General features: G+C 56.4%; 1 protein-coding gene across 3 annotated transcripts; it reads right to left on the bottom strand.

The window, feature by feature from the left end:
- Positions 1 to 1,095: 1,095 nt before the first annotated feature.
- On the bottom strand, positions 1,096 to 24,646 carry BAHD1 (bromo adjacent homology domain containing 1). 3 transcript variants are annotated; one of them, XM_059181162.1, is made up of 7 exons: positions 24,273 to 24,646; positions 8,450 to 9,892; positions 6,272 to 6,654; positions 5,173 to 5,332; positions 4,687 to 4,763; positions 3,812 to 3,912; positions 1,096 to 3,361 (listed from the first exon to the last, which is right to left on the bottom strand). In XM_059181162.1, the coding sequence occupies exons 2-7, from the start codon at positions 9,876 to 9,878 to the stop codon at positions 3,172 to 3,174; spliced, it is 2,340 nt and encodes a 779-aa protein (XP_059037145.1). In that variant the 5' UTR covers positions 9,879 to 9,892; positions 24,273 to 24,646; the 3' UTR covers positions 1,096 to 3,171. The 3 variants fall into 3 exon arrangements, with proteins under 3 accessions (XP_059037145.1, XP_059037147.1, XP_059037146.1); XM_059181164.1 differs by having other exon boundaries at positions 3,812 to 3,903; XM_059181163.1 differs by having other exon boundaries at positions 6,272 to 6,651.
- Positions 24,647 to 24,870: the final 224 nt, after the last annotated feature.

Below are 24,870 nucleotides of genomic sequence, written 5' to 3'. Positions count from 1 at the left end.
AAGCTAGAGGGCTCACAGACAGCCCCTGATCCCTAGTGACATGAGAGCACGCAGGGTGAGTGCAGGGAAGGAATAGGAAGCCTGGTGGCTTTCCAGCTTCGCAGTGGGCACCCCACATCTCACTGCCTGATTGCTGGGGTGAATCTCAGGAAGCACCATCTGCTGATTAAGTTTGCCTCGGGTCAGCCTTCCCTGAACTGCTCCTCACTTCTAGTAGCATTGAATGGAGATTTCTGGTGTTGGGATTACTTTCCACCAGAAATCGGTTAAAACAATGTCATTTTTGCTGGAAGAGGGGGAAAAAGAAAAAAACCTTTTTAAAATGTTTTGATGATTTGGCCAATATGTGCTTACTCCTCCGAAGAATCTTCTGTGTTAACAGGAACAACAGAGTTAGGAGTATAGACACAGCTGCTTTGTTTGGGGGAGTCCCTGGGCAAGGCACTTGTCTCCACACCATTCTTGTCTGTAAAACAACAGGACGCCATCCACCTTGTGGGACTCTTGTGGGCAGCAACTGATGGCAGTGCTGTGGTATGTCTGTGGCAGAGTCTGTGCCCCTAATACCCTCTATTAAAACACACCTGCCCAATGTCCTTACCAGCATGAAGGCGGGGGGGGGGGGGGGGTAGCTATGCTCTGTCCCTGAGGACCTACCATGACCACAAAGCTTGCTCCACACTGAGTATGATCAACACTGAGGTTGGGCTGAACCAAGGGCCAGGCAGTCATAAAGCCTAGGCCTGTGATGTGACCTTTATTCTTCAATGACATGACCCCTGGTGATGAGGTGCTATCTTCACCCTATACCCACCTGGGGACCTGTTTCGGGGCCACTGGCCAGGGGAAGTCTGGCAACCCCAGCATTTCACACTGTCCAGGCAGGTAGCTCTGGCCACTGTAATCCCAAGAGGTCAACCCCAAGTTCTCATTCCCTCAGTCTCCTTTCCCCCTACTTTCCTGTCCTTTTTTGTTTATTGGCCTTAGCTCCTGCACGGCAAGGGCTAAGAGGGGCCCCCCAAAATAAATAGTGAGCCCCTCTGCACACACCCCCTCACACCCCCAACAAAGATGACAGGACACAGAGGAAAACGATCCTTTTCTAAATCAATACAATTTTTCAAATTTATTTTTTTCTTAAAGAAGTACTTCTAATCTCTGTCAAAAGGGAGGTGAGGAAAGGTCCCCCCTCCCTTGTAAACACTGAAATACAGATCTGAGAAACCAGGGTCGACACACACAAAAAGTGCATTTTACAAAATATCAACTAAAATATATTTTACATGAATTATGCTTCCATTGAAATTCTACCAGCTGCATTTTCAGGTTCGAAAAAATATTTCCACATCTAAGAGATTTCAAAAGCATTTTAAGTTCTGGGCAGCAGACCCTGCCTCCGGGGGAGGAGGGGCCTTGATCTCCTCTCCTGCTGAGTGAGGCTGAGCTCCTTGGCAGCAAGGGCCCAGCACCCTGGGAATGAGCAGGTTCCCAGGCTGGCTCTCTAAGCCCCCACAGCCATTCTCTGCCAACCTCTTTCACTGCCCCACGCCTTCCTCTGAACAGCTTATTCAATACTAGGGCACCCTAGTCCCTTCCCCAGGGTCTGGGATTGGGCTTTCCATGTGTAAATTCACCTCAGAAGCCTCTAGGCCTCCGCTAAGCCCAGTGACCAATCAGGAGGAGCCTGTCTTCTCAGGGATAGCACAGGGCCTAGGGTTGCTGGGAGGGCCCTCAGGATTTGCTTCTACCTCCCTCTCCAGACCCAGCCTGACTGTCCTCACCCAGTGTCACCTGCTTAGCTGGAGCTGGGTCTGTGCCTGCCCCTTCCTAGGGAAAGAGAAGGAACAGCTGCCCCCCTTGGCTCCTGCCCCCAGGGGTGTGCCCTGGGGAAGTGCTAACAGCAGGGCCCATACCACTCCATGCTGCTCTCCTCCTCCCCACCATGCTCTTCTTTGGTACAAATAGGATAGAACCAGACTGCTCCAACCCCCTCACAGAGAGCCCCCCAGGGGAGGTAGGAGGGGCCGGGGCCTAGTCCTGGCAAGGACAACAGGGAGTCCAGCCTCCTAACCTACCCTGGGGAACAGCTTGAGGTGAGAACAGGGCCCTTGGGCAACAGGAACAAACTAAAAATGCAGGTCCATAGCTCCTAGAGTGAGTGGCCGCAGCTCAGCAGGTCTGTGGACTGATACAGTGTTGATTCTCGCAGGGATGTAAATTAGTGCAATCTACAAAAGACTAGGGTAAGGGGTGGCAGGGCAGGGGAGCCACAGCACTCCTTTGGTTTGATTCCAGGTGGGTGTGGCTTAAAGAGTCATGTATGAAGTTCTGCAAGAGGTTTCCTAGAACCTCCAAGTGTAAGGCAAGAGGAAAAGTCTTCAATAAATCAGGTAGCAATTTTCCTTGCCCCCTGCCCCCTAACCCCCTCTCAGCTCCCTTCTGCCCTCCCAGACGCGACAAACCCCATGTTGACCAGTCAGCTTCTGGGAAGCCAGACCTGCTGGATGACCCTCACCAGGAGGCAGACAGGAAGCTGACACCCACAAGTGTGCCACACCCATGACTGTGCAGCACTGGGTCACTTGTCCCAGCACTGTGGGGTACTCCAGGGGCAAAGGAGGAAGCCAGGGACAGGCCCCAAGTCTACAAAGGGGGAAGTCTACGCTCTGGAAGCCAGACTCTGGCTCTCTATGCCTCAAAGGAAGGAGCTTGGAGCTGTGCTAGAATCTGGGAGAGCCTGGTCCCAGGCCAATGGGGAAGCAGTGGGTCACAGTGGGTGAGGTAAAGCTGGCTCCCACTCCCCCCTCCAAAGGCCCAGGGGAGGCTAAAGCAGAGCCTTGTTGGGCCTTATTCCCGAAGGACTCTCCCCTCCCCCTGGGGAAGGCCCCCCTCAGGCCTGGCCCGACCTCGGGGAAGACTACTTCTTCAAGTCTCCTCCACCCAGGCAACCAGAGAGAGGCTGACGGCTGTGATGCTTTCCTTCTACCCTGGCCTCCCCTTCCCTCCCGAGGGGCCCAGTACCCACAGGGGTCCCTGCCCTCCCCCCCACCCAAGAGAACCACAGGTCAGCAACCTCCAGCCCCCGTGGCCCCTTAGCCAAGTGCTGTGCTTCAAGCAGTGCCCCCTTCCCCGAGCCCCCCTGCCCGTGGGCAGCCCCAGTGTGGGCCCAAGCTACTGAGGGTTCTTGAGGATGCGACCGTGGCGGAAGTCATAGACGTGGCGGCAAAGAAAGACCAGCTCGGGGTCCGTGTCCTCGGGCACTGTGCGGTGTGGTGGGGTAGAGTAGTCTGCAGAGGGGGGCACCAGTGCTGTCTTTCGGCTGGGGAGGCCCTCGCCTCGGCGCTTGGCCATGGCACAGAATCTGCAGTGACACACGCCATTTGCTGGGTTTAGTGTGGACACCTCTGAAAGAAAATCAACCCCTTCCCCACCATGCCCAGGGAGCTGCGGCTTTGCCTCCATCCCTGTCCCCAGGCGCTCTGGCCTCTCTGCTGACCATTGCCCGTCCATCTTCTTGGGCACTGGGGGGAGCACATCTGCTGGGACCTCCCTCCCAACACCTGCCAATTCTCGACGCTTCTCTGCAGACAGTTCCGTAACCACCCCCAAATGCTGCCCCAAGCTCTCTGCCTCAGAGAAGAAACAATCTTTCTCTCTTCTATAAACATCAGACGGTAGAAGGCTGTGAGGTAGAACATTCTGGAAGGTCAGGCCCTGTGAAGGAGATCCTCCTGGGACTCTCAGACAGGCCCCTCAACAGCCCCGAGGAGTCTAAGGGAGAGGCTAGCCCAAGGGCCAGGGCAGCACCCACCTGCAGTACTCGGCAAAGGTCAGCACGTAGCATTTCTCCTCAATGCAGGCCACGCTGTTCTGGTCCTGATGTCTTGATGCAAAGACTTCATTCTGCAAAGGCTCAAGGAGAGAGAGGGGGACATTGGTACCAGGGTTGGAAGCACATTAACGCCTGAAGAAAGGCCAACATTAACTCTTCTGTTGGGCCTCCTGACCTGAGATAACTCCAGCTGGTGCCCAGAAGGCCAGGGAGCAGCCCCCGGATTTCAGCCTCCCTGCTCCTCACCTAGCGTCTACCAGATCCCATCAGACTCAGGAACAGCCTGCTCCAGCAAAACCCATCCCCTACCCCCATGTCATCAGCCTCCTGACCCCCACCCCTGGCTCAGGGGAGAAGGTAAGCGGTACTCATCTCCCCCATGAAACAACAAGTCCAGCAAGGGCAACGAAGCACAAAGGAGCCTCGGCTGGGGGCCGAGTGACCATACCCGCCAGCACTGCCTCTCCTCACACGCTGCCCAGTAGAGTGCCCAGGGTGTTCTAAGCCTTTTCTCTCCTCCCTCTCACGCCCCGGACAGCAGCAAAAGGGGCTAGATGTACAGCTCCACCTCCCCTTTCCTGGTGCCACAAGGAAACAGCCTCTTGCTCCCATTCTGGCATGCCCTTGGGGGATCTCCCTCCCTGCTGCCCCTCTCAAGGGAAAAGCTACCATTCCTTTGAAATGTAAAGTGGGGCAGTGCTGGGAAAACAGGCTAAAACTCAGGCCCATCTGTGGTGTCCAAGGTGACAATGACTTGACTGCCCTTGACGGCCTCCCCATACCATGTTCTTTGGTGCCACAACTTCTCCCTCTGCCCCCTCTGCCCTCCCTGTCATACTCGCCAGGCAACTCACCTCGTGCATGCTGGGACTGCGGCCTCCCTGTAAGTGCTCTGGTCTGTAATACCACAAGAGGCTCATCATCAGTTCTCCTAGGGGGAGAGAAGAAGTAGTCAGGGCTTGAGCTGGTGACCTGAGAGTCATTCAGACAAGCAGGCAGGCTGGCAACCTGCCCAGGACGATCACCCAGGTTCGACGTCTGGGCCAATCCTACAGTCTCCAGCCGCCCAGATCCCCCACCTTGGGCCAAGCCTGGTGGATCAGGGCCCTGGAGTGCTGTCAGGCATGGTGGCAGAAAGGGCTCTGGGAGGCACGGACAGGTGAGGTGGGGGGACAGGTGCCCAGGTCCTGGTGGCTGGAAAGGTTAAAGAGCTGATCCGACCCCAGCCACAAGGCCATCTGCAGCCCTCCAAACAGACAGATGCCGGCTGAGTGGAAGGCAGCCTCCGTGCCAAGAACACAAGAAGATGAGTGCCAGGTGAGACTCCAGGCAGGGGGTACCTGATTCAGGGTTCTCCCAGAGGGCAGAGATCTTGGCCACGTAAGGTGTGGATGTCTTCCGTGGGCCTGACTTAAGGAGGACAGTGTCCCGGACTCGGATCGTCTCTCCATGCCGCTCCACCGCCTGGTAGCTCTTTCGGATGGCTGGTTCTGGTTCATCCTGAGCAACAACCAAGGACACAAACAAGCTCATGAGGAGTGGAGGAAGGAGGGGGCGAGAGGAAGACATTCTCTGTGCGCTTTCCTCCGAGCAAACCACTGAGGACGGGAAGCGACAAAAGCAGTTTGCATAGTGGCCTCTTCTCCCTAAGCCTGGCTTTCAGGGGCAGGATGGGGTGGGAGCTTCCCATGGTTGGAGAAAGGATAAAAAATAGGAACAGGGGTGGGAAAGTGGCCTAAAGCTTCTGGGGCTGCGCTGTGACCACCATACCCCAGCAGCCAATTCTCTCGCTCCAAGCCCCAGCACTGAGAAGGTCCTCAAACTTCCTATTGGGGCAGTTTGGTTTTGACCCTTAAACCACCACGGTGAAGTGGTGTGGCCCTGGCTAAATGACTTAATCCACCACTATACCTGTTTCCTCGTCTATAAAGTGAGGACACAAACACAGGATACACACCTCACAGGGTGGCGGTGAGGATGAGAGCGCCTTAGCTCCATCCAGTTTAATTGATACTCTTTTCATCAACCCCCATGCTCCTGGATCACTCCTTTCTCTCTATCTCTACTTTCCCTCTACATACACTTATCCAAAAAGCCCCTGGGAGAGTCCTCCATTTTATAATCCAGGACAGAAGAGGCCACACGCATGATCAAGGATGAGAGGTGAAGACACTGGAGATGGATTCCCTGAGAGTCAGTGACACAGACGGAGACCAGCAGCCGATCCTGACTGTGCACCCCCTCAACTCCCCAAGGCACATGATCCCAGATCAGCCGGGGCTGGGGGAGCAGGCTGGGCCGGCATGATCAGCGCCCACAGTGTAAGTCAGCTAGAGTCCCTTGTCACTTCTTCAGAGAGGCCAAAGCCAAGGGTTCCTGAGATCCTCTCCTAGTAGGTCCTATGTCCCCCTGCCACCCTCCTTCTCACTTGGCACTCACCAAGACATAGACAGCCTTCTCACACGCAGCCCCAACAGGCACCCAGCCATTTGTGCGGCGGCGGCGGCGGCGGCGTGGGCGTGGGCGCTGGACCCGTGGCTGCTTGGGGTGGCTGGGCCTGCAGGCGGCCTTGCTTCTCGCCGTGTGCCTACAGCTGGAGCCTGTGCGCAGACCAGACTTGGAACCACTAGGAGGCTTGGCGCTCTGAGGGCATGCGCGGGCTACTGTCTGGGGCTCTGAGGTGGGTGTCTGAAGGTGGGGGACGGGCTCTGCTGCAGGTGGCACGCTGGGCACAGGGCATCCCAGGAGGGGGTGGGCAGGTGAGGCAGGGTGGCCGGCTTCCGGGAGGGGAAATTCCAACTGGCCTAGGGACCTGCAGCCTTCTGGGAAAAAAGGAGAGGGAGGTGAAGACAGGGAGGGATGAGCAGTAACCCCACTGGTGCCCCCACTTTCAAAGTCTGCTCCTGTCTTCATTCCAGGGGTCGCTGGGGTGGCAAGTGGAGTCAGGGGCCTTGAGGTGGACCATCAGAGTGACTGGCCAAGGGTGTTTCTTGCCCCTGGAGGCTGGCCATGGCCATCTCCATCTTCCCCACTGGCCTGAAAGAAGGGGCGCAATGGGAACAGTGTCTCTAGCTCTGACTTATTCTTCTTTAAGGCTCCCACAGTGCTTAGAAGCAGGGGGGCTGGGGTCAGCCCAGGATATGAACCCCAGACCTGCCACTCACTGGCTGTGTGACCTCAGGTAAGTCATGCTACCTCTCCGTGCCCTGCAATAGAAGGAGGGGTGGTAGCTATCATACAGGGGATCCTGGGTGTTTATCAATGTATTAACTCATTTCATCCTCACAACAATGCTATGAGCTAAGTACCATGACCCATTCTATAAATTAAGGAAACTGAGACACAGAGCAGTTCCTGGCTTGTCCCACATCACGTGTCTAAGGAAGTAGGGGAGAACATTTCACTCCAGGCAGTCTGGCTCCAGGATCTGTACTCAATTACTTGCCATGTGGCCTCCCATATGTAAAGCGCTCAGAACAATACCCAGCAAGCACATGGTGCTTCCTGGGGTTCCAGGGTAAGGGGACAGGATCCTGGGTCCCACGGATTTGGTGTCTAGATGTGGGAGTGTGGTACAAAAAAAAGAAGGCAAAGCCCAAGCAGCAGCCTGATCTCATTTCTTAGAGCTCTAACTCACGCCAAAACCTGAAACAACCAGTCTGGCCAGAGTCAACTGGTCTATAAAGTTGTTTTATAGACCCCTACAAGAAGGGGTGTGGGGTGGTGGCAGGGAGAGCCCTGGTAAGGCCCAGCCTCTCACTTCATCAGCAGCAGGGCAGACCTGCCAGACAGGATGACTTTGGTCACCTCATTTCCACCCAGAAGCCAGGGACAGAGGCTGGAGAGGCATGTGAGGACACCCCTGCCAGTCTGGGGGAAGAGAGCCCCGTGGCGGGTGTCTCAGTGGCTGCACTGCAAGCCTCTCAGGTGTCTAGGCCTCACTAGGAAGGTAGACACCAAAGCCAAGGGCCCTGTTAGCATCCTGCCTGGGCCAGGGGACTCTGCCTGTCTGTTCCTGGAGGGTGCCCGCTCTTGTTAGCCCCCGACAAGGTGAGGCTATGTCTGGGTCCCACCTCTCCTTCAAGGCCTGTCTGGCCAGGGCGAAGGAGTCCTACTGCAGCTGGCACGGGCCTGGCACCCACCAACCTTCCCATGAACACTGAGCTAGGCCAGCAGGCAGATGGAATGAGCTCCTGCAAAGCAGAATTCTAGCCCTCCTTGAAGGAGGCAGAAGGATCCAGGAATGACTTGGCAAAAGCCCTATTTTCAACATCCAACTTGCTACTCAAGAGTAGAAGAATGGGTGTCCCAACGGGGAGGGATGGGTGGCTCTCCCTACCCCTTCCCCTGCCATGATGCTACTATCTAAGCGCCAAGCTAAAAAAAATCTTACAGACAGTGGGGACAGAACAGAGCTAAGAGCTAAGGGACATGGGCCCCTTTTCTGGGACTACCCCACAGTCTGGGGTGTGAAACTGGGGGAGTCATCCCTTCCCAAAGTCCCCTACTTCCCACGCAGTAGCTAGACCTCAAGGAGCCCTACCCCCACTCCGTGGTCTACCCTATTGGGACTCCACATCTAAGTTCTTGGGACATCCCACAGCCAGGAAGTCTTACCTGCCGGAAAAGGCATTTTGTAGGGGCAGCCACCGCAGGTAGTGCCAATATGGGTAAGAGATGGCGGCAACACTTCACAGATGCTGTAGCCACTCACTCCAGTGTCCTCACTAGAGCAGTAGCGAGAGCCCCAGGGAGGGTGCTGGAAAGGGGTGCCGGCGGGCACTGAGCTCGGTGCCAAGAGAAGCCCCTCGTTAGGCGCAGCCACTGGGGACAACTTGCCCTCAGGAAGCATGGGACAGGGGGAGTAGCCTCCACACTGCAGCCCGTCTTGGCTGCAGTACAGGTAGAAGCTGCCTCCTGCGCTGAGCTCAGGCCGGCCGCATAGGCCGCTGTAGTGGGCAGGGTTGCCGGGCAGTGGCAGGGGGGACAGCTGAGGTGCAGGGAAGGAAGGCTGGTGCAGTTCCTGCTTGGGGGCAGGCGACTCCTCGCCTGGGCGCCCAGGCTCCGGCTTCAAGGCTGCCTGCCCACCCATCAGCAGGGGCAGGTGGGGGCGTAGCCCCAAGGGGCTCTCTAGAGCCTGGCTCAGGGGCCGGTAAGGCGGCTGGCTGGCTGGCCCACGAGGGGTGGCAGACGGCCACGGCTCCTCAGGGTGCCTCTGCCAGCCGAGTAGGCCTACAGCCTCCCCAGAGCCAGGGCCCTGCCGGGTCTTGGGATAGTTCTTGCTGTTGACCTTATTAGCCCACTTTGGCCTGGGAGCCCTCAACACTGGTGGCTCTGCGGCACGCCCATCTACTTCTGGATGGGCACGAGGTGGCCTCAAGGGAAGCTCCCGCTCCTGGCTCAGCTTCAGGAAGGCAGCCGCATTCAGGCTGGCCAGTCTCTTGGGCGCCGGGTCACCATCTCGACGGGTACCCTCATCTGGCGCTGGCTCTGGGGACAGGTCCCGACTTCCTCCTTCAAGGTCCCCGAGCCGGGGCCGCTTCTTGGAGGAGGCCCAGCCCCCAGTGGCCCGGTCCCGGTCCCGGCTGCGGTGAGGGTCACCCCCTCGGCTGCGACGGGTGCCTGCCAGGCTGCTGGCATCCTCCCGTTCCAGCAGCAGGTTGTTGAGGGCCTCTGCATTGAGGGAGGCCAGGCGCCTCTTGCGGGGCTGGGTGAGGCCGGTGTCCTCACTAGATGGGGCTGGGCTCGGGGGCTTGGGCAGGTCTGGGGGCAGCTCGTCGGCCTCATCTGCGCTCCGTGGACCAGCCACATTCTCCAGTCGGGTCAGCAGCACTTTGCAGGCCTTGGGCTTCTCAGCTACCAGCGGGCGCTTGCGCAGTGGGTAGTTCTTGCGGCGCCCCGTGAGGTGCCCTGGGCTCTCAGGCACGCCTGTCTCCACACTCTCTGCCCCCTGCTCCGTGCTGCTGCCTTCCATCTGTAGGGGCTCCCGGCGGCCAGCGGGGCCCGAACTCAGCATGGGAAGGGACTTCCTCCGTGTGTGTGTCATGGAGTACTCCCAATCTGCAGGGCAGAAGGTGGGCAATGAGACGAGCCCATCCTGAGCTGCCCGGCCTGCTTTCTCCTCTACAGCAGCCCGTCCAGTGTCACCCTCCCACCGCCCGCTTCGGTAACTCTAGCCTACCCTCACCCCATCCATCTACAGCCTGGATTTTCCCAAGACCTCTCTTCCAGAGTGCAAAGGTCCAGTGGGGTCAGGCTACCAACAGCTGTGCATGGGCTAGCTGCCCCATTCTTCTTTTAGCCTAGGGTCCTTCTTTGAACTAAGCCCATCAAGGGCCTATGGAAGGATGCAGACCACGGGGTCAGAAGACAGAAGGCTCTGGGGGCAAAGTGCTTAGTTCTCACTACCTGTCCTTCTCCCGCTAGATACTTATCACAGGTCAGGAAGAGGCTCTGAAGACACCAGGCCAGGATGTGGCTGGGGTGGTGGGAGCCCATCTGTTCCTTTGACAATATTACCAACCCTTCCCCCATCTTGGGGCTTCTGAGATTGGCCACAGGAAGATAACAACAAGGACAGCGAGGAACTAAGGTGAAGAACCTGCCTGGTTGGCTGCAGAGGAAAGCAAAGTCCAGCCTGTGGGGACACCCTGCCTGGCACGTACAGCAGGGCAGCCATAAGCTGGGCCTTGCTGGAAAAACCCCTGAAGGGAAAGGCCTGGCTTTGAGGAGTGGACAGGGGAGGTCTCAGCCAGCCCCAGGGGCCAGCCCCACCTTGGTTCAGACGCTGGGGAAGGGCAGCCCAAACAGTGCCTGGGCCTAGAGAAGGGACGCCTATAAGGCGAGGGCCAGCATTCCTGGGTAGGAACACATACAAGACCGCCACCAGCCTCTAATAGTTAGGGAAATAAAGCAGCAAAGAGAAGAACTAACTGGAGACAAACCGATAAACCAGCCCAGGGCTACCTTGCTGTCCTGTCCTACTTCTCAGGTCTCCCTCCTGGTAGGCAAGATGCCAGGCAGAGAAGAGGACTAAGGTGAGGGCGGGGGGAGGCTGTGGGGATGCATGGCAAGAAGCCCAAAACCCTGGGCAGAAAATGCCCATGACCAGGCAGCATCCCCTAACTTTGCTCAGCAAATACCCCGCAACATACCTGGGGCAGCCTGGGCCCCCCGTCCTGAATGAGAGGCCAGAGCTGAGCTGTATCCTGGAAGCCGGCATGGCCAAGGCAATGCAGAACTGGCGGAGGGTGTGGGGGGTGGGGGTGTGTGAGGGGGGTGGAGGTGTCAGTGTCAGTGGTCACAGCCCACGGAGTTGTTCATTCCCTATCTACTCCCCAATCCAAAGCAAGGTGCTGCCAAATAAGGTGCCAGACAAGGCTCAGCCCTCCCAGGCACCCAGCAACCCCCTTCCCACCCAGCAGGCCCAGGCTTTCCAGTTCAATTTTCCCACTGCTATTGTTATTCATACTCCCTCTCCCCAAGAGGCTGGGAGCAGTCCCTGCTGGGCCAGGATTTAACCCTGAAAGCCCCAAGCCTGAGGGCTCCCAGGGATTACTGAGCCCTTCCCGGCTAGCTCCTGTGGCCTTGGGCCAATGGCTGGGGTCACTGGGTACCTTCTCTCCCCACACACACTGTACTAGTTGAGAAAGAGTGCTTGGAAAACCAGGCTAAGAGCATCGTGGGTGTCAGGCTCAGAAAGGAGTCGGAAAACTGGAAAAGGGAGGCACTGTGCCAGGCACTGCTCTGGCCACGTGCGGGGCCCTGCCACTGCCCAGAGACCAGGCTGGGGCAAGACAGAGGCAGAGGGGGCAAACCCATTCCTTCCCTGAAGCACAGACATTGAGCTCCTAAAAAATCCCAGGTGTCTGCTAGGCTCCCTAAGGGCCCCTCAACTTCCATGCAGGGTGGCCCCCCATCCCTGTTTGCTCAGCAGGCTTATTAGCAATGCCTCCTTTCACTCTGAAAAGCATCCTAGCCGTTTATAATCAACAGGCCCTTTTCGAAAACGCGGGGCACCCCTGTGCTAGAGGAGCCCAAACAAGAAGCACATCTGTATTTCCTAGGAAAGCCTAGGCCCAGCCCTTCCCCACCCCCAAAGGGCCTGGGGACAAGAGGATTCGGGAACAGACCGCACAGCTGAGCAAGAGCTGAGCAAGAGCTGCACAGCTGAGCAAGAGCCGAAGCCCCTCAACAGGCCCCAAGTTACCAGAGGAGTCAGACTGGGAATGGCTGGGGGCCAAGGCTGAGGTCACCTGGGCTTGTGGCCTTAAGGACACCAACACCAAGTACAGAGCAAGGAGGAGCCAGATGGGAAAGACAGTGAGCTTGGGGAGGTGCCTGCAAGCCTGGGAAGCAACAGAGCTCTTAGAGAGGGGACTGGCCTGCCCCACTCCCCCCCACCTCCCCAGTTTGCTAGTGGACCAGCTGCAAGGGAGGACTCTGGGATACCGCCCCCCCCCCCAGCCTCTCCCTCTCAACATGCAAAAGGTCTCAGCAGGGAGAGACTGGGAGAGGAGCCTGTCCCCAGAACTTGGGGATGTGTTCTCCTCAGTGTCTTACTCTCTCACCTCCCATTCAGCTCCCCAGTTCCACTGTCCCAGGATCCCAGGAAGCCTCTCAACCACAGGGCGCATGTCACCTTTCCAAATCAAGCCTGAAAGCCTGAGAGCCTCCTGCTGGCTTCCCCTGAACCCACCGAATCCCTTGTTACCAGCAAAAGAACTCCTGGCTATCACATGGTGCCTAAGGCAGCAGCGTCACTCACCGTCCTGAGGAGAGGCTGGGGACTCAGCTGCCAGCCTCCCGCACCCCAATCTGAGGAGAGCGAGTGTGAGTCATGCTCTGAAGCCGGGCTTGTGAGAACTTCAGCTGCAGTTTTTCCCTGGGGTGGGGCTGGGCAGAGGGGCACCCAGACTGACAGGCCCCTCTAACCTGCAGGGGTGGCCCAGCCCCACAAGGGAAGAAAACCCTGGAAAAGCAGGAGGCGTGGTTCCCATTCCAGCTCTGCCAATCCTCCTGCTGCCCTGTCCCCACGGGAGCCCAACCAGGAACTTCCCACCACTGCCAAGAGAGAAGGGGGCATGGACTCCTTCTCTGGGGAAGCCCTGTCCTCCCAGGCATGGGGAGTCTGGGTCCCCCAGAGAGAAGGTTCCAAAGACGGACTCCCCAGGGCCTATGACTACTCTCTTAGACTGTGTCAAGCTAGCCCGCACTGAAGAAAACCAGTCTGACTGTCCCCAGCTCCGATGAGCACAGAGCTAGCTGCCATGAAGGACAGTGACCGGCCAGTGTCCTCAGTGCCGAAGACCCAGCAAACAACAGGCTGAATCCCAAATCACAAGTGTACCCTAAAGATGGCAAACAAGCCATCACAGGCCCAGGCACTGTGGGTCATGCAATTGAGGGGGAGAGCAAGCCCAACACGCCCAGCTGAAGTGTCACTATCCTGCATCCCATGTCTGTCCAGGGTGCCTGATGCTGTTGCAGGGTGAGGCTCCTTAGCAGGAGTCCTCCCCATAGGAGCAGAAAGGGAGGGAGGACTTGCCTTTTGCCCTCAGCCTGCAAAAGCATCAGGCACCACACCCAAGGGGCTGTGGGCAAGGGAGGGTCAAAGGCCTGCAGGCACCATTGAAGGGAACACCAGTGGGTCAAGCCGAGATACTCCTGTAAGCAAGGGCTGCCCGGCGGCAGGAAGAGGTTGGCTACTGCTCTCTCTCTACCCCGTATTTACTCAGCTCTAGACTCTATACCCACCTGCATTCTTAGTGGTTCAGGACCCAGGGCTCTGCTCCACTACCCTTCCTGAAACCTTGATTACGCACTGCACTTCAAATTCTGCTTTTCCAACTTTTTGGTTTATTTTTCATAGGAGGAAAGTATGGGGAGGGAGGGAGTCCTAGGCAAAGGCAGACCAGGTGGTCATCTGGGTGAGGGTAAGGAAGAGCCCTGACCCAAGCCACCTCCCTCCAATGATACCCAAAGTCACACAACTGATACTGAGTTAAGCACTGCCTTCCTTTGCACGCTCTCTTGGCATAACTTCCCCCAAAAGGATGAGATTTTCATGAGCACTGGGTTTCTTCAATCTCCTATCAGAAGAAATGCAGCAAGAGCACAAAGGCAGGCTCCTGTTCATTTAAATGTAGCTAGTGCTACTACATGGAGTAACAGGTGAAGCTGATGAAACGTCTTATGCTAAAGGCAGGTTCAGTCACAGCTGGCCTCTCTTGAATCCCCCATTGCTGGTAAACTGGAAGGCAGCAAACCTTTGAGGGAGGCAGCCCGGGTTTGCATGCCAGCTCTGCCCCTGCTAAACAACTTACTTAGCTTCCCTGAACTTCAGATTCCTCATCTCAAATGGATATATCAGAAGAACCTTCTGGTGGTGAGGATGACACGAGTCTCTGGGCGGTGGGCCAGCATACGCCTCCACCTGGCCTTCCAGACCCACAGACAGAGGAGGGCAATCTGCCCTTGGCTTGGCCCCAGGGGTTCCCCACATCAGGGCCCGGAGCTGTGTGGGCTGTGACAAACCCGAAAACCCAGCCTGCACCTGAACTCTGCTCAACTTCTAGTCTACCACACAAGTGTCAACCTGGGGGACGGATGGAGACACTGGGGAGACTCGTGGGGGGCTCTGTTTATAACACAAGTGGACAGGGGCAGAAACTGTACCCCACCAAACCCCGACCAACTGCTCCATGCCTCTGGGAAACACTCAACTGGATAGTGAAAGGCCCAGGGGATGGGCTCAGGAGGCGTGAGTTCACCAGCTCCCGCCATCAGACTGCTGTTTCAGCATGAGCACCCACAGAGAGCAGAAGCACCAGAGCCCCCGGGGGCCTGCCCTCAAAGAGAAAGCAGTGGCCTTGGTCACCGGCCTCACCTCCCCAGCTGTGGGCACCCAATTCACTCCGCAGTCAGGTTGGGGTCCTACAACACTTGCGCAGGTAGCACCCACCCACCCACCAGAAGGAACTGGCCCAACCCGTCTGGAAACAGCTTGTTTTATAGACTGCCTTCAGGTCATCTGAGGAGTTGGGCCCGCCCTTAGCAGCACCCAGCCTATCCACAGCCCATCAGACCACCTACTCCTCACACTTCACACCAGAGGCTCCCAGGAGCCCAGAAAGGTGGCAGCAGCCTAGCAGCAAAGGTCACCCTCCTCCCCTGCATCTGGTACCTCCGCCAACCCAGCCCAGCCCCCGGCCCCCATCTTGGCTGCTCCTATGTGCTGTGACCATCCCAGCAGGAGGGATCCCCACAGATCCCCCCACAACTGTACCCAAGTACCCAGGACCCCCACTTACTTCTGGCTTCAGACACAAAGCCAGACAGCCTGCCTCTTGTTACTGTAAAGGAACACAAATCTCAATGGGGAGGAAGGGGAGTTCAGAGTCGAACTACAAAGGGACCCTCCAATTTTATATGAGGATTGCAATTAAGTACAGGAATATAGTTAACAGTAGAGCTGAAGGAATCTCCTCACTAGAAATTGCCAGCACCCTGGTTGCAGGGTGAGCCCTTCCTTCAGGTAGGGGCTGACAGTGAAAGAGGCAGTGTACCACTAGGACCTGGAAGTCAACAGACACACGTGGACCACCGAACGGGGATGCTGGGCAGAGAGCACCGAATTTCAGTCACACCTCCGTGCTCTGCTTTAAGAAACCCTGACCTGGCAAATCAGAAGGTCATCACACGCGATTCAAAAGTGTGGTTTTTCTAGAGGGTTTCCTTAAAGGCACAGGTACCCACTCAAGGCGATGTGCCTGCCTCAGCCTCTTCCCGGGCCATGCCCCCCACGCACACAAGGTGGTCCCGAATCTACAGGTGCCAGTCCAGCTAAGCCAGAGCCCCTACTGCTCGTTCCCAGGCACAAGGCATCTCTTGGGACCTTCCTTCCTCACTTAGCCAATGCTGGCCAGCCTCTCACTGGGGCTCCAAAGAACTTATGTGAGACCCGCTGCCACTCCGCGCTGCTGCTAACCCTGAGTGGGGCTGGTTAACAGCCTGAGCTTCCCTGAGCCCTGGTATCCTTGTCTACACAACAAAGCCATCAAGAGGATCAAGTTAAATGAGAAGTGTGCCTAGCAGGATGCCTGGGATACACCAGGTGCTCCTACCAGCTTATTCCTTTCTGCTGTATCAAGTATTCGGCTAAATGCAGAAGAAAACCACCAAAGAGATGAAGAAATTGGGGCTTAGACTGGTAGGAAAAAAGAGGACAAGACAATGTGACTGTAACAGGGTGCATGGGGCTTGGAGTGGGAGCTCTGGCTCACAGCGACTTCACGGAGGGCAAATCAGAGCTGGGCCTGCTTCCTGCTGGGCGTAGTGAGGGAACAGGAGCCTGGGAACTTTGCTTCAGAAATGTCCGGATGTAGGAAGCAGCAAGAGACCAAAGCTGAAGTCTCGAGGCAGAAGACAAATGCAACTGTTCCCAGACTCACCTTAAGGAGCTCCCTGTAGGATTCCTCCAGTCTGGGGAAAAGAGAATCCCAGGCTAAGGCTCCCTCACATGTTCCTACGCAGACCCCACAGTGGCCAGGCTCGGCCAGGAGCACAGCTGCTCCTAGAGCAGGACTCGTTTGCTCCGGGGCCGTGAACAGTGGGGGAGATATCAAATAGGAATGGAGACAGGGCCCCCCAGAGCTCACCAACAGGCCCTCTGCAAAACCAACAGGAAATGTCACGCTACTGATACACAATTCTTCAAAAAAATACGCCAACTAGAGCTCACCAGCCTGCTCTGGGTACCTGCCCAGGAGGGCAAAGGATATATGTTGATTCAACCATCAGGACACTCCAGGAACCAACAACTTAGATTGCTAAGATGGTCTGCCAAGCCTGGAAGTGCTGTCTCTCGTCCTGAACAGAAGAAACAGGCTGGCCAGGCAAAGCTGGAGGCTCTGCCCTCAGACTCTCCACTGGGGTGCCCAGCCCCAAAGAACAAGACCCAAAACAGGGCCTTCCTAACACTCCACCAGCACAGTGAGAACCACGAGGCCAACCCTCCTAGACCCAACACAAATACCCTCACAGGTAACTAATTAACTAAGTGATTAGTGACACCCTCATTAGGATGCAAGCTCCATGGGGACAGGTGGGCTCTGCCTACCTTAGCACTAAATCTCACCCCCAGAGCTTAATAAGAGCTCGAGGAATGAACTGAGATCTGGCTGCCCACCTGCTCCACCCCATTCAACACTTCTATTCTAAACTGATGGCATCACTTGGGAACTCTGACCTTCCCCCCCAAAAAAAACTCTCCCCCATTCCCTGGAGTCCGGAGCACTGTGCCTCTTCAGTGTGATCAACAGTTCAATAGGACTACTTCAGGGAAACCTCTATTTACAGAGCACAACCCTCGTCCACTACCACCCTCTTCCTTCTCTCCCCAAGCTTGCCCAGCTCTGTAATCAGGAAGATACTCCTCTCGTTCCACTTCTCACTCCAAAGCATTAAGCAGTTGAGGACAGTACTAGAGGCACACTTGTATCAAGACAAAGAGAGTCACAGACATGCAGGTGAACTCAGCAGCAGAGAACTAGCATTATAAGGCCTCAAATCTCCTAAGTGTGCAGAGTAGGGAATTGATTCACTGCTGAAGCTTCTAGTCGAACAGGATGGCTAACGTTTGTCAAGTGCTCACTACTTGCCCAGCACCACCCTAAATGTGAAATGTTCACTCTCATTTATCCTCACAACTGCCTCACGAGGGGGTTGTTACCATCTCATCCAAATGAGGAGAAAACAGGTACAGAGGGGTTAAAGAACTTGCCCACACTCCCCGGGTGTGCACGGTGGGGGCGGGGCATCTGGTGTCTGTCCCAGAGCCGACACCCCTGCTGCAACCCAGGACAGCTTGCTGGCTCACAGACCAACATTGGAGATAAACCTGCACAGTCTATTTCACATTTTCTGTGTTGTTTTCATTGCTGGTATTAACACCTTAGTCATTTTCCCTGACTTTTCACCACAAAGAAACCAGAGATGTACTCCAATGAAATGGCAGCGGCCGGCCGGCCAGGGAACATCCACATACTTTTACAGATTTGTTTCTACAGCAAAATCTGCTCAAAGTCCCCAGTCAACTCTGGGAAGAAATCCATTTCATATCCTAGGAAGGGGAAAAGGGCTTTGAAAAGATGTAGCCTTCATTTTACAATAAATACAAAAGAGAGGGCTCCAGACATCCCCCACACATCTCACCACATCTCCCGAACCAGATGCAATCTCCCTCCAGCCCGAACTGCAACGTGGACTGAAGTCTGGTCATCGCACGCGGACTGAACAGCCATCTTAATAGTCAAAGATGTATTAACTGTCCCATGGCTAGCTCTCTTGGGGCTGATAAATCTAAGTCCTTCCAATTTTTTCTGAAGATCATGTCTTACAGTCATTTAATCCACTCTATAATTCCTCTCTGTTCTGTGGAATCTGTGTGAACCCCCCTCCAGGCACGTGGCAGGAGGGCCTGCCAACTCTGATTCTAGTAGGAATGGGACTCCATCTTCCCTTCTGGCATCCCTGTCAGGGTATCCTGGCATCAAACAGCACCCTAACACCTTTCCCATGATTTCTACAAAGATCCTCTCAATGCTAATAATTCACCTCTAAACCACCTGGCCAGATGAGAATGTGATTAACAAACTGAATAGCCCTCCCTCCCCCGCCCCATTTTAGACAGGGGGGCTCAAGGTGGGGGGTGGGCAAGGGTGGACCACCCCTCTCCTCTGCAGGCAGGAAACTGAAAGAGCCACATTGGGAGCGTCAAACCAGGACCAGAGATGGAAAGGAAGGAGCAGCAGCCAACACCACTCCCGGTGAGGTCCTCGGGTCCCAAAAGGCAGAAGCATACCCTATAGTCCTACCTCCTCAACCAAGGGCGGGAGGATCAAAGCACCACCACCACCCCCTCCCCGAAAAGAAACGTATGTGAGAAAAAAAAGATGGAGACACCAAATTCCTGCCTGGCACTGATCCCATTAACTAAGAGAAGTCACTTACCATTTTCTCCCATTCAGGTAAATTGGTCACCTGGCCTTGGAAAAAAATTCCCATTTCAAATCTCAGGAAGGCTCAGAGACAAACCCATTCATTTATTCCTGGTGGATCGGGCCTGCGGAGGCTCTCAAGGACACTGTTTTTTGTTTTTTTGTAGGACGCTGAGTCAGGTGAATACCCAACCATCCTCTGCAGGTGTCTCCCACCAGGAAAAACGGAATCTGGATGAAAAATCTTTCTTGGGACACAATACAAAGTCCTGGACATGACTTTGCCCTGAGGCAAGCTCAGCAAATCCTTAGTCCTCTGGTCCCAAGCGGCTCCAGCATATCACCTTGGGCAGGGTACCAATTCCACCACTGGAAGCCCAGGGCTGGATGCCACTGCTCAGCTGGGCAAAGCCATGGGGGAGACTGGAGCTCAGTGGAGCTGAGGGGGCCTGTCGGGCCAGCCGTCTGGCCCAGAGCAGGCCTCTGACGCTGCCGCCGCCAGGGCTCTTCCTCCTCCTCCCTGTTAGCAGGTTTACTGCTCATTAGTGGTAGTACCAGGAGGTGGGCAGGGGAAACATAAAGGAGCTGAAATTCAAGCCGGCCCATTTTATTCCGGTGAGGTGCCTCCCATAAAATCAGGCAGGATTTCATCCACCAAGATCTCCCTGGCCCCCTGACCTGGGGAGGTCGAAGCAGCCCAGAGTGTGAGGCGCTGCAGAATCTCAGGGCCTAGGCCATCAGGAGCCTCAGGTTCTCATCTTCACGGACTCTTGAATACTCTCTGTATTTTCTGTTTTTTCAAAGTTAACAGGCATTCTAGCCATGAGCTGGCCCATCGAGTCAAGGCCATGGACCCACAGAGCAGGAGCGCTGGGGCAGCACTCGGTGTGTCGAACCCAGCACTCTCCTTGTCCCTCCGAAGTCCCCCACACAATGGCAAGTTCACAAAGGAAGTGAGTCTTGCCAGACTGAGCTAGCAAATTCCCATAAATACTTGGGCCTGGGTAGTACTGCTTATGTAAAATGCTTCCCCATTGAGAGATGCTGCTTTATTTACATTCTTCACAACCCATTCATAAAAAGGAGGCCCTTTAATGTTGGGGCTGTTCATATAATGCTCCATAAACCCAGCAGCTTCGGCTGGCAGCCTCAGTTCAACACAGGCTACTTCTCAACTCCAGAGGCTTTTTCCCTTAAGATTTTTTTTTTCCTTTCATGACTCACCTTGCGACAGGGCACTGAGGCCAGATGTTGCCGAAGCAAGGCCAAAAGGAGTAAGGACAGATAAAATGAAAACACACAAGTCCTCCCGAATGCTGGGATAGAGAGGTGGGAAGAGACGAAAATCAATAAACTGAAAATCCCCATACGACTTCAATATGAACTATGTATGCTTCCAGGTTTACTGAAACTTCCTTTATGGATGTCAAAACCATCCCCAACTTTTACCTCTACCCAGCAAAGAGAAGGTATGGAAGGAATTTTTTTTAACCCTAAAAGAAAAGAAAGCTGTGGGCTCACTGTGGTCTTTAATTCGCATTGCAGATAAAGTAATTTTCTCTGCTTTCTCACAGACATGTTCCAGGGACTGCTAGATCTAAGAAGGGCACCACTGGCTCAGGGTAATGAAACTCAGGAAGACCCCAGAAAGAGAGGAAGGACTGAGTTCTAGGACACACAGCCAAACAACCTGAGCAGCTGAGGAGAGAGCCTAGGAGATGCATTCTTAGGTAGTCTGTCTCCTGCCACAGGAGAAGCAAGGAGGAGAGAAGTAGTAGGGATTTTTTTTTTAATTGACGGGAGCGGTCTGCATTGCCATGGCAACTGTGAGGGGTGGCCTTCCCGCTTGGAAGGGAAATGCTGGCCCATTAATCATCAAACTGGGGCACAAAAGGGAGGTTTGGGGGAAAGGGGATGGATGCAGAATTTATTTTTTCACTGTCTAGACTCAAACCAGTCACCAGTTCTTGTTCCCATTTCCCGATGGTCCAAGGTTTGATGGTAAACAAGAACGGAAGTTCCAAGAAAGCTGGGATCATAGCTTTCCCTTCAATGGGATAGGTCTGATACGAGGCTGATCATGCTCCGATGTCAGTGATAAACACCTTCTCCCATGCCAGTCCCAAAAGTCCTGTCCAGTGGCCGGACCCAGGAATCTTATTCTTTTCTGTTCTCAAAACTGTATTCTCCCTCATTTACACCCAGGATTGCGAAGAGATAAAACATATGGATTCATTTAGCATGGACAACAAGGAAAATTGCATAAGAGCAGCAAAGCCGGGTGGAGAGAATGGCCTGGTGGGATAGGAGGAAAACAGGATTACAGCTCTTTTCCAATTCACGTCTATATGGTGTCATGTGAGCAATCCACAGGACAGAACTCTCCATCAGCCGGAGTATCAGAAACAACAGCTAAGTTTCAATTGTTCCCCAAGCGAAAGCATCCCAAACATGCCCTATTTATGTGCCTTTGACAGAAAAGGTTGGAAACCACCAAGGACTCCATACTGAGCATTTCTTTGGAAGAAGGGAAGGTTTCCCCTGTTCCCAATCAACTAAGTAGCCAACTGCATTATTTCATTCAACATAACAGCATGCAGAGCAGTATATCAGAAATCCCATAATATTCTCTCTCTCTCTCTCACACACACCGCTTTAACACTTATACTATCCCTTCTTTAAGAAACTATCAACCTACAAAACCACTCGAGAAGATATCATGTTATAAAACCCAGGGTCACAATCTCAGAGGCAAGCAATGCTGGCCTGGAGTGGCCTGAGTGACAGCAAAACAAAGATGAGTAGGGTTCAGAAGGAGAGAAAGGCAAGAGGCTCCTCACTGGGGACAACTAGAGAAAGCAGCAGAAGCAATGATGCGGGGAGATCACTGTGCCCGGCCAGGAGAGCTGAGGGGATCGTCTAGGGTCAGGCTGCAGGAAAAGAAGAACCACTGGAAGTATGTGGACAGGGGAATGACATGGGAGAAGGAGTGCTCTGGGAAGAATCGTCTAGCAGCTGTGTACAGACTGATCAGAAGGGCCAGAGGAAGCAGGAGGGAAAAGGTGGCCGGCCAGGTCAGGACAACACAGGCCTGCTGCATGGGGACAGCAGAGCAACAGAAAGGAAGGGAAGGAAAGAGAAACAAAAAACAGAGAAACTCTTCACTGGAGCAAACTCTCCAGAGCAAACCGTCCTGAACACCTGACCGGACTGACAGGTAAGAGCCTGTCAAACAGGGAAACACTGTTCGGCAATTTCCCTTTATATTCTAGTGGCCAGACCAGGTCACCCCCTTCTGACTGCCACCAAAAGAAATCATATACTGTGTAGCCCTAAAGGAGACAAGGCCTTGAAATTCTTCATCGTTCTCCAATGTCTCTTAGACATACAATTAAATCTTCCCAGAACAAACGTGAATCTCCAGCATGAGATAATACCTCCCTTTCCCACAAGCCTCAACTCCACCCAGGCTGGGTTCTAGACCCTTCTGAGGAGGGGTTCAGAGGGTGGCTGTGAATTAATTCTATGTCCGCACTAAGCAGGAGTGACATGCAACTCTCCCCGGATGGGATTACAGCTAACCTCAGCTGGGAGAAGCTCCTAACCCAACAGCTACCTGAGGTGGGACTTGAACCCAGAATCTCAGCAAAAGTGGACAATCAGAACAGCTTCAATCTCCCTGTCTTTGTGATCCCAACTCTTCACAGAGGTATATGATCCCATGAGGAGCCCTGAGTTCTGGGTGGGTTTTCACAAGTGGAAAACAGCATCCAGCTTAGAAATGATCACTGGTGGGGATACAGGCACTCAAGAGCTTAAGCCACTGGCTCCCAAGTGTCCTCTAGCCAGCCAAGCACAGTGGTATCCCTCCAGGACAGGATATGTGCTGGGCCCTTTTCTCCTTTTTTCAGAAGACATGGGAGTGGAGAGGCTGGTGGGACAGTCTCTTAGGTGGCACAAAGGAAAAAGACTGGAAACCTTTTCATTTAATCATTAAATTCCAGCTTCTCATTACCCTTTGTGGGTACCTTCTTGGCTAAAGAAAAGTGCCGAAAACAGTTGTGGATGGGTTGCTGTAGCACATTTGTGGGGTATCTCCTAGTCTCCAATCCAACTGGTCTGTCCTCTTAAGACTGTCGACAATGGGCGACTAGATGTCCCAGGTGGGACTAAACCTCTCTCATGGGCAGACTCTGCCTGCTGAAACCCCTCATTCCTAGCAGGCTCTAGAGTGGCTCATCAAACTGTCGCCACCGGCTAGGCCCACTATGTGCACAACCCCACCTCTGGCTCTCGGCTCCAGCCGTGTCGACCCCACTCTTCCCAGAACCGGGAGGTGATCTGCGGTTGGAGCGGTGAGCCACTGTCGCAGCTTCTCCCAGCGGGCACCCTGGCCCCCCGCAATCCCTGGGGCAGAGTCCGGCCCTGCCGCCCGTCCCTCGGGGTGGGTGGCTCGGACCTGCTCCCCTCCCCGACGCCACCACCTGCGCCCGCTCAGGCGCCGCCTTTGTCCGGCGCTTCACCGCGGAGCGGGCCCCTCGGGCCCGACCTGACCTAGCCCCCCGCCCCGGAGAAGAGGCGGAGAGGCGGGCTGGGCCAGACCAGGCCGGGCCGCGAGCATGGGGTCCCGCTGTCACTTGGAGGCGGTCTGACAACTTCGATTCCCCCCGCCCCACCTCGGACTCGGCCGCCACTCCGCACGGTCTCCGCCGGGCCTCCCGCGGCCCACACTCGCTTCTCGAACCGGTTCCCTTCCGTCTTCGGCGCCTCCCTTCCTTCCAGCCCGATAGGGTCGGGTCTACACTACCCCCGGCTCCGGTGTGGCCCCCAGCCCCAGCCCCCCACCCAGCAATAACCGGTCAGCTCCCAGCGCAGGAGGGCGCCCCCCACCCTGAGCGGGCGATCCCGCGGCGCCGCCCCCGGCCGCGGCCCCTTGCCTCTGGGACCGCGATGGGGGGGGAGGGGGCGCGGCGGGGGGGGGGCGGGGGCCTTGCCGCCCGCGCACTCGGAGGCGAGCCCGCTCCACCGCGGCGAGGAGACGACCGGCGTCCTCCCGCCCTCCGCGGCCCGGGACGCCCGCGCCGCCGCCGCCCGGCCAAGCTGCCACCCTGCGGCCGCCACCCACCCCGCCCCCAGCCTGAGAGGCGGGCGGCCCCCGGGGGCTGTCACCTCGAGGCGCGCTGCGCTCCCCGATGGCGGGACCGCGGCGCCGGACCCGGAGGGAGGGAGGCGGCGCGAGCAAGCGAGCGGCCGCACCTGCTTCGCGTCGTCCGTCCGTCCGTCCCTTCCCGGGCTGGCGGGGGCGGCGGCGCGGCGCGCTCGGTGAGGCGCGCTGACGGGCGGCCGGTTCTCTCCCCTCCACTCGTCTACCTCCCTTGCTCGCTCCCTCTCGCCTGTTCGTGTCTTTACCCCCACCTCCTCGACCCTGGCCCCTAGCTCACCCGGACAGCGGCGCGGACGGCGCGGCTCTGGGCGCCCGCAGGCCCCGGCCGGGCTGGAATCCGGCGGCTGGAACCCCCCGGGGGCGCTCAATTCCCGGGCTCCACGCTGCTGCGTCAGCGCCTCCTCCTGGGGGCCGGGGCCGGGCGGGCGGAGCGGGGGCCGCGGCCGGGCGGGGCCGTCGGGGGGGCGGGAGCGCCTGGCCGGGGCGGGCGGACCGCGGGGGCCGGACGGGCGGGGCAGGCAGCCGGACGGGCGGGCGGCGGGGGCCGGGCTCCGGGATCCGCTACGCCGCTCGCGGTTCCCCCACAAACTCCCCGAGAGCGGAGCCTCCGCCGCCCTCCTTCCTGCTTCCTCGTCCCCAGCCAATCAGCAGCGCGCCCCTCGGCCAGCTCCGCCAATCAGCCGCCCCGCCCTGCGCTGGCCCCGCCAGCCAATCCGGCCCTCGGCTCCCCCTCCCGGTCTCCGACCAATCAGAACCGTGGGTCGGTCGTCCCAACGCAGGGGGCAGCACGAGGCGGCCGGGGGAGGCGGTGCGGGGAGTGGTGGGGCCTGGGGGGAGGGGTACGGTGCCAAGGGTGGTGGCGGGGGGTGGTTTTC

The sequence above is a fragment of the Mustela lutreola genome, chromosome 7 (genome assembly GCF_030435805.1).
Source record: "Mustela lutreola isolate mMusLut2 chromosome 7, mMusLut2.pri, whole genome shotgun sequence".
Lineage (NCBI taxonomy): Eukaryota > Metazoa > Chordata > Mammalia > Carnivora > Mustelidae > Mustela > Mustela lutreola.
Note: the sequence above shows the minus strand (reverse complement) of the source record. Positions and strands in the feature narration are given on the sequence as shown.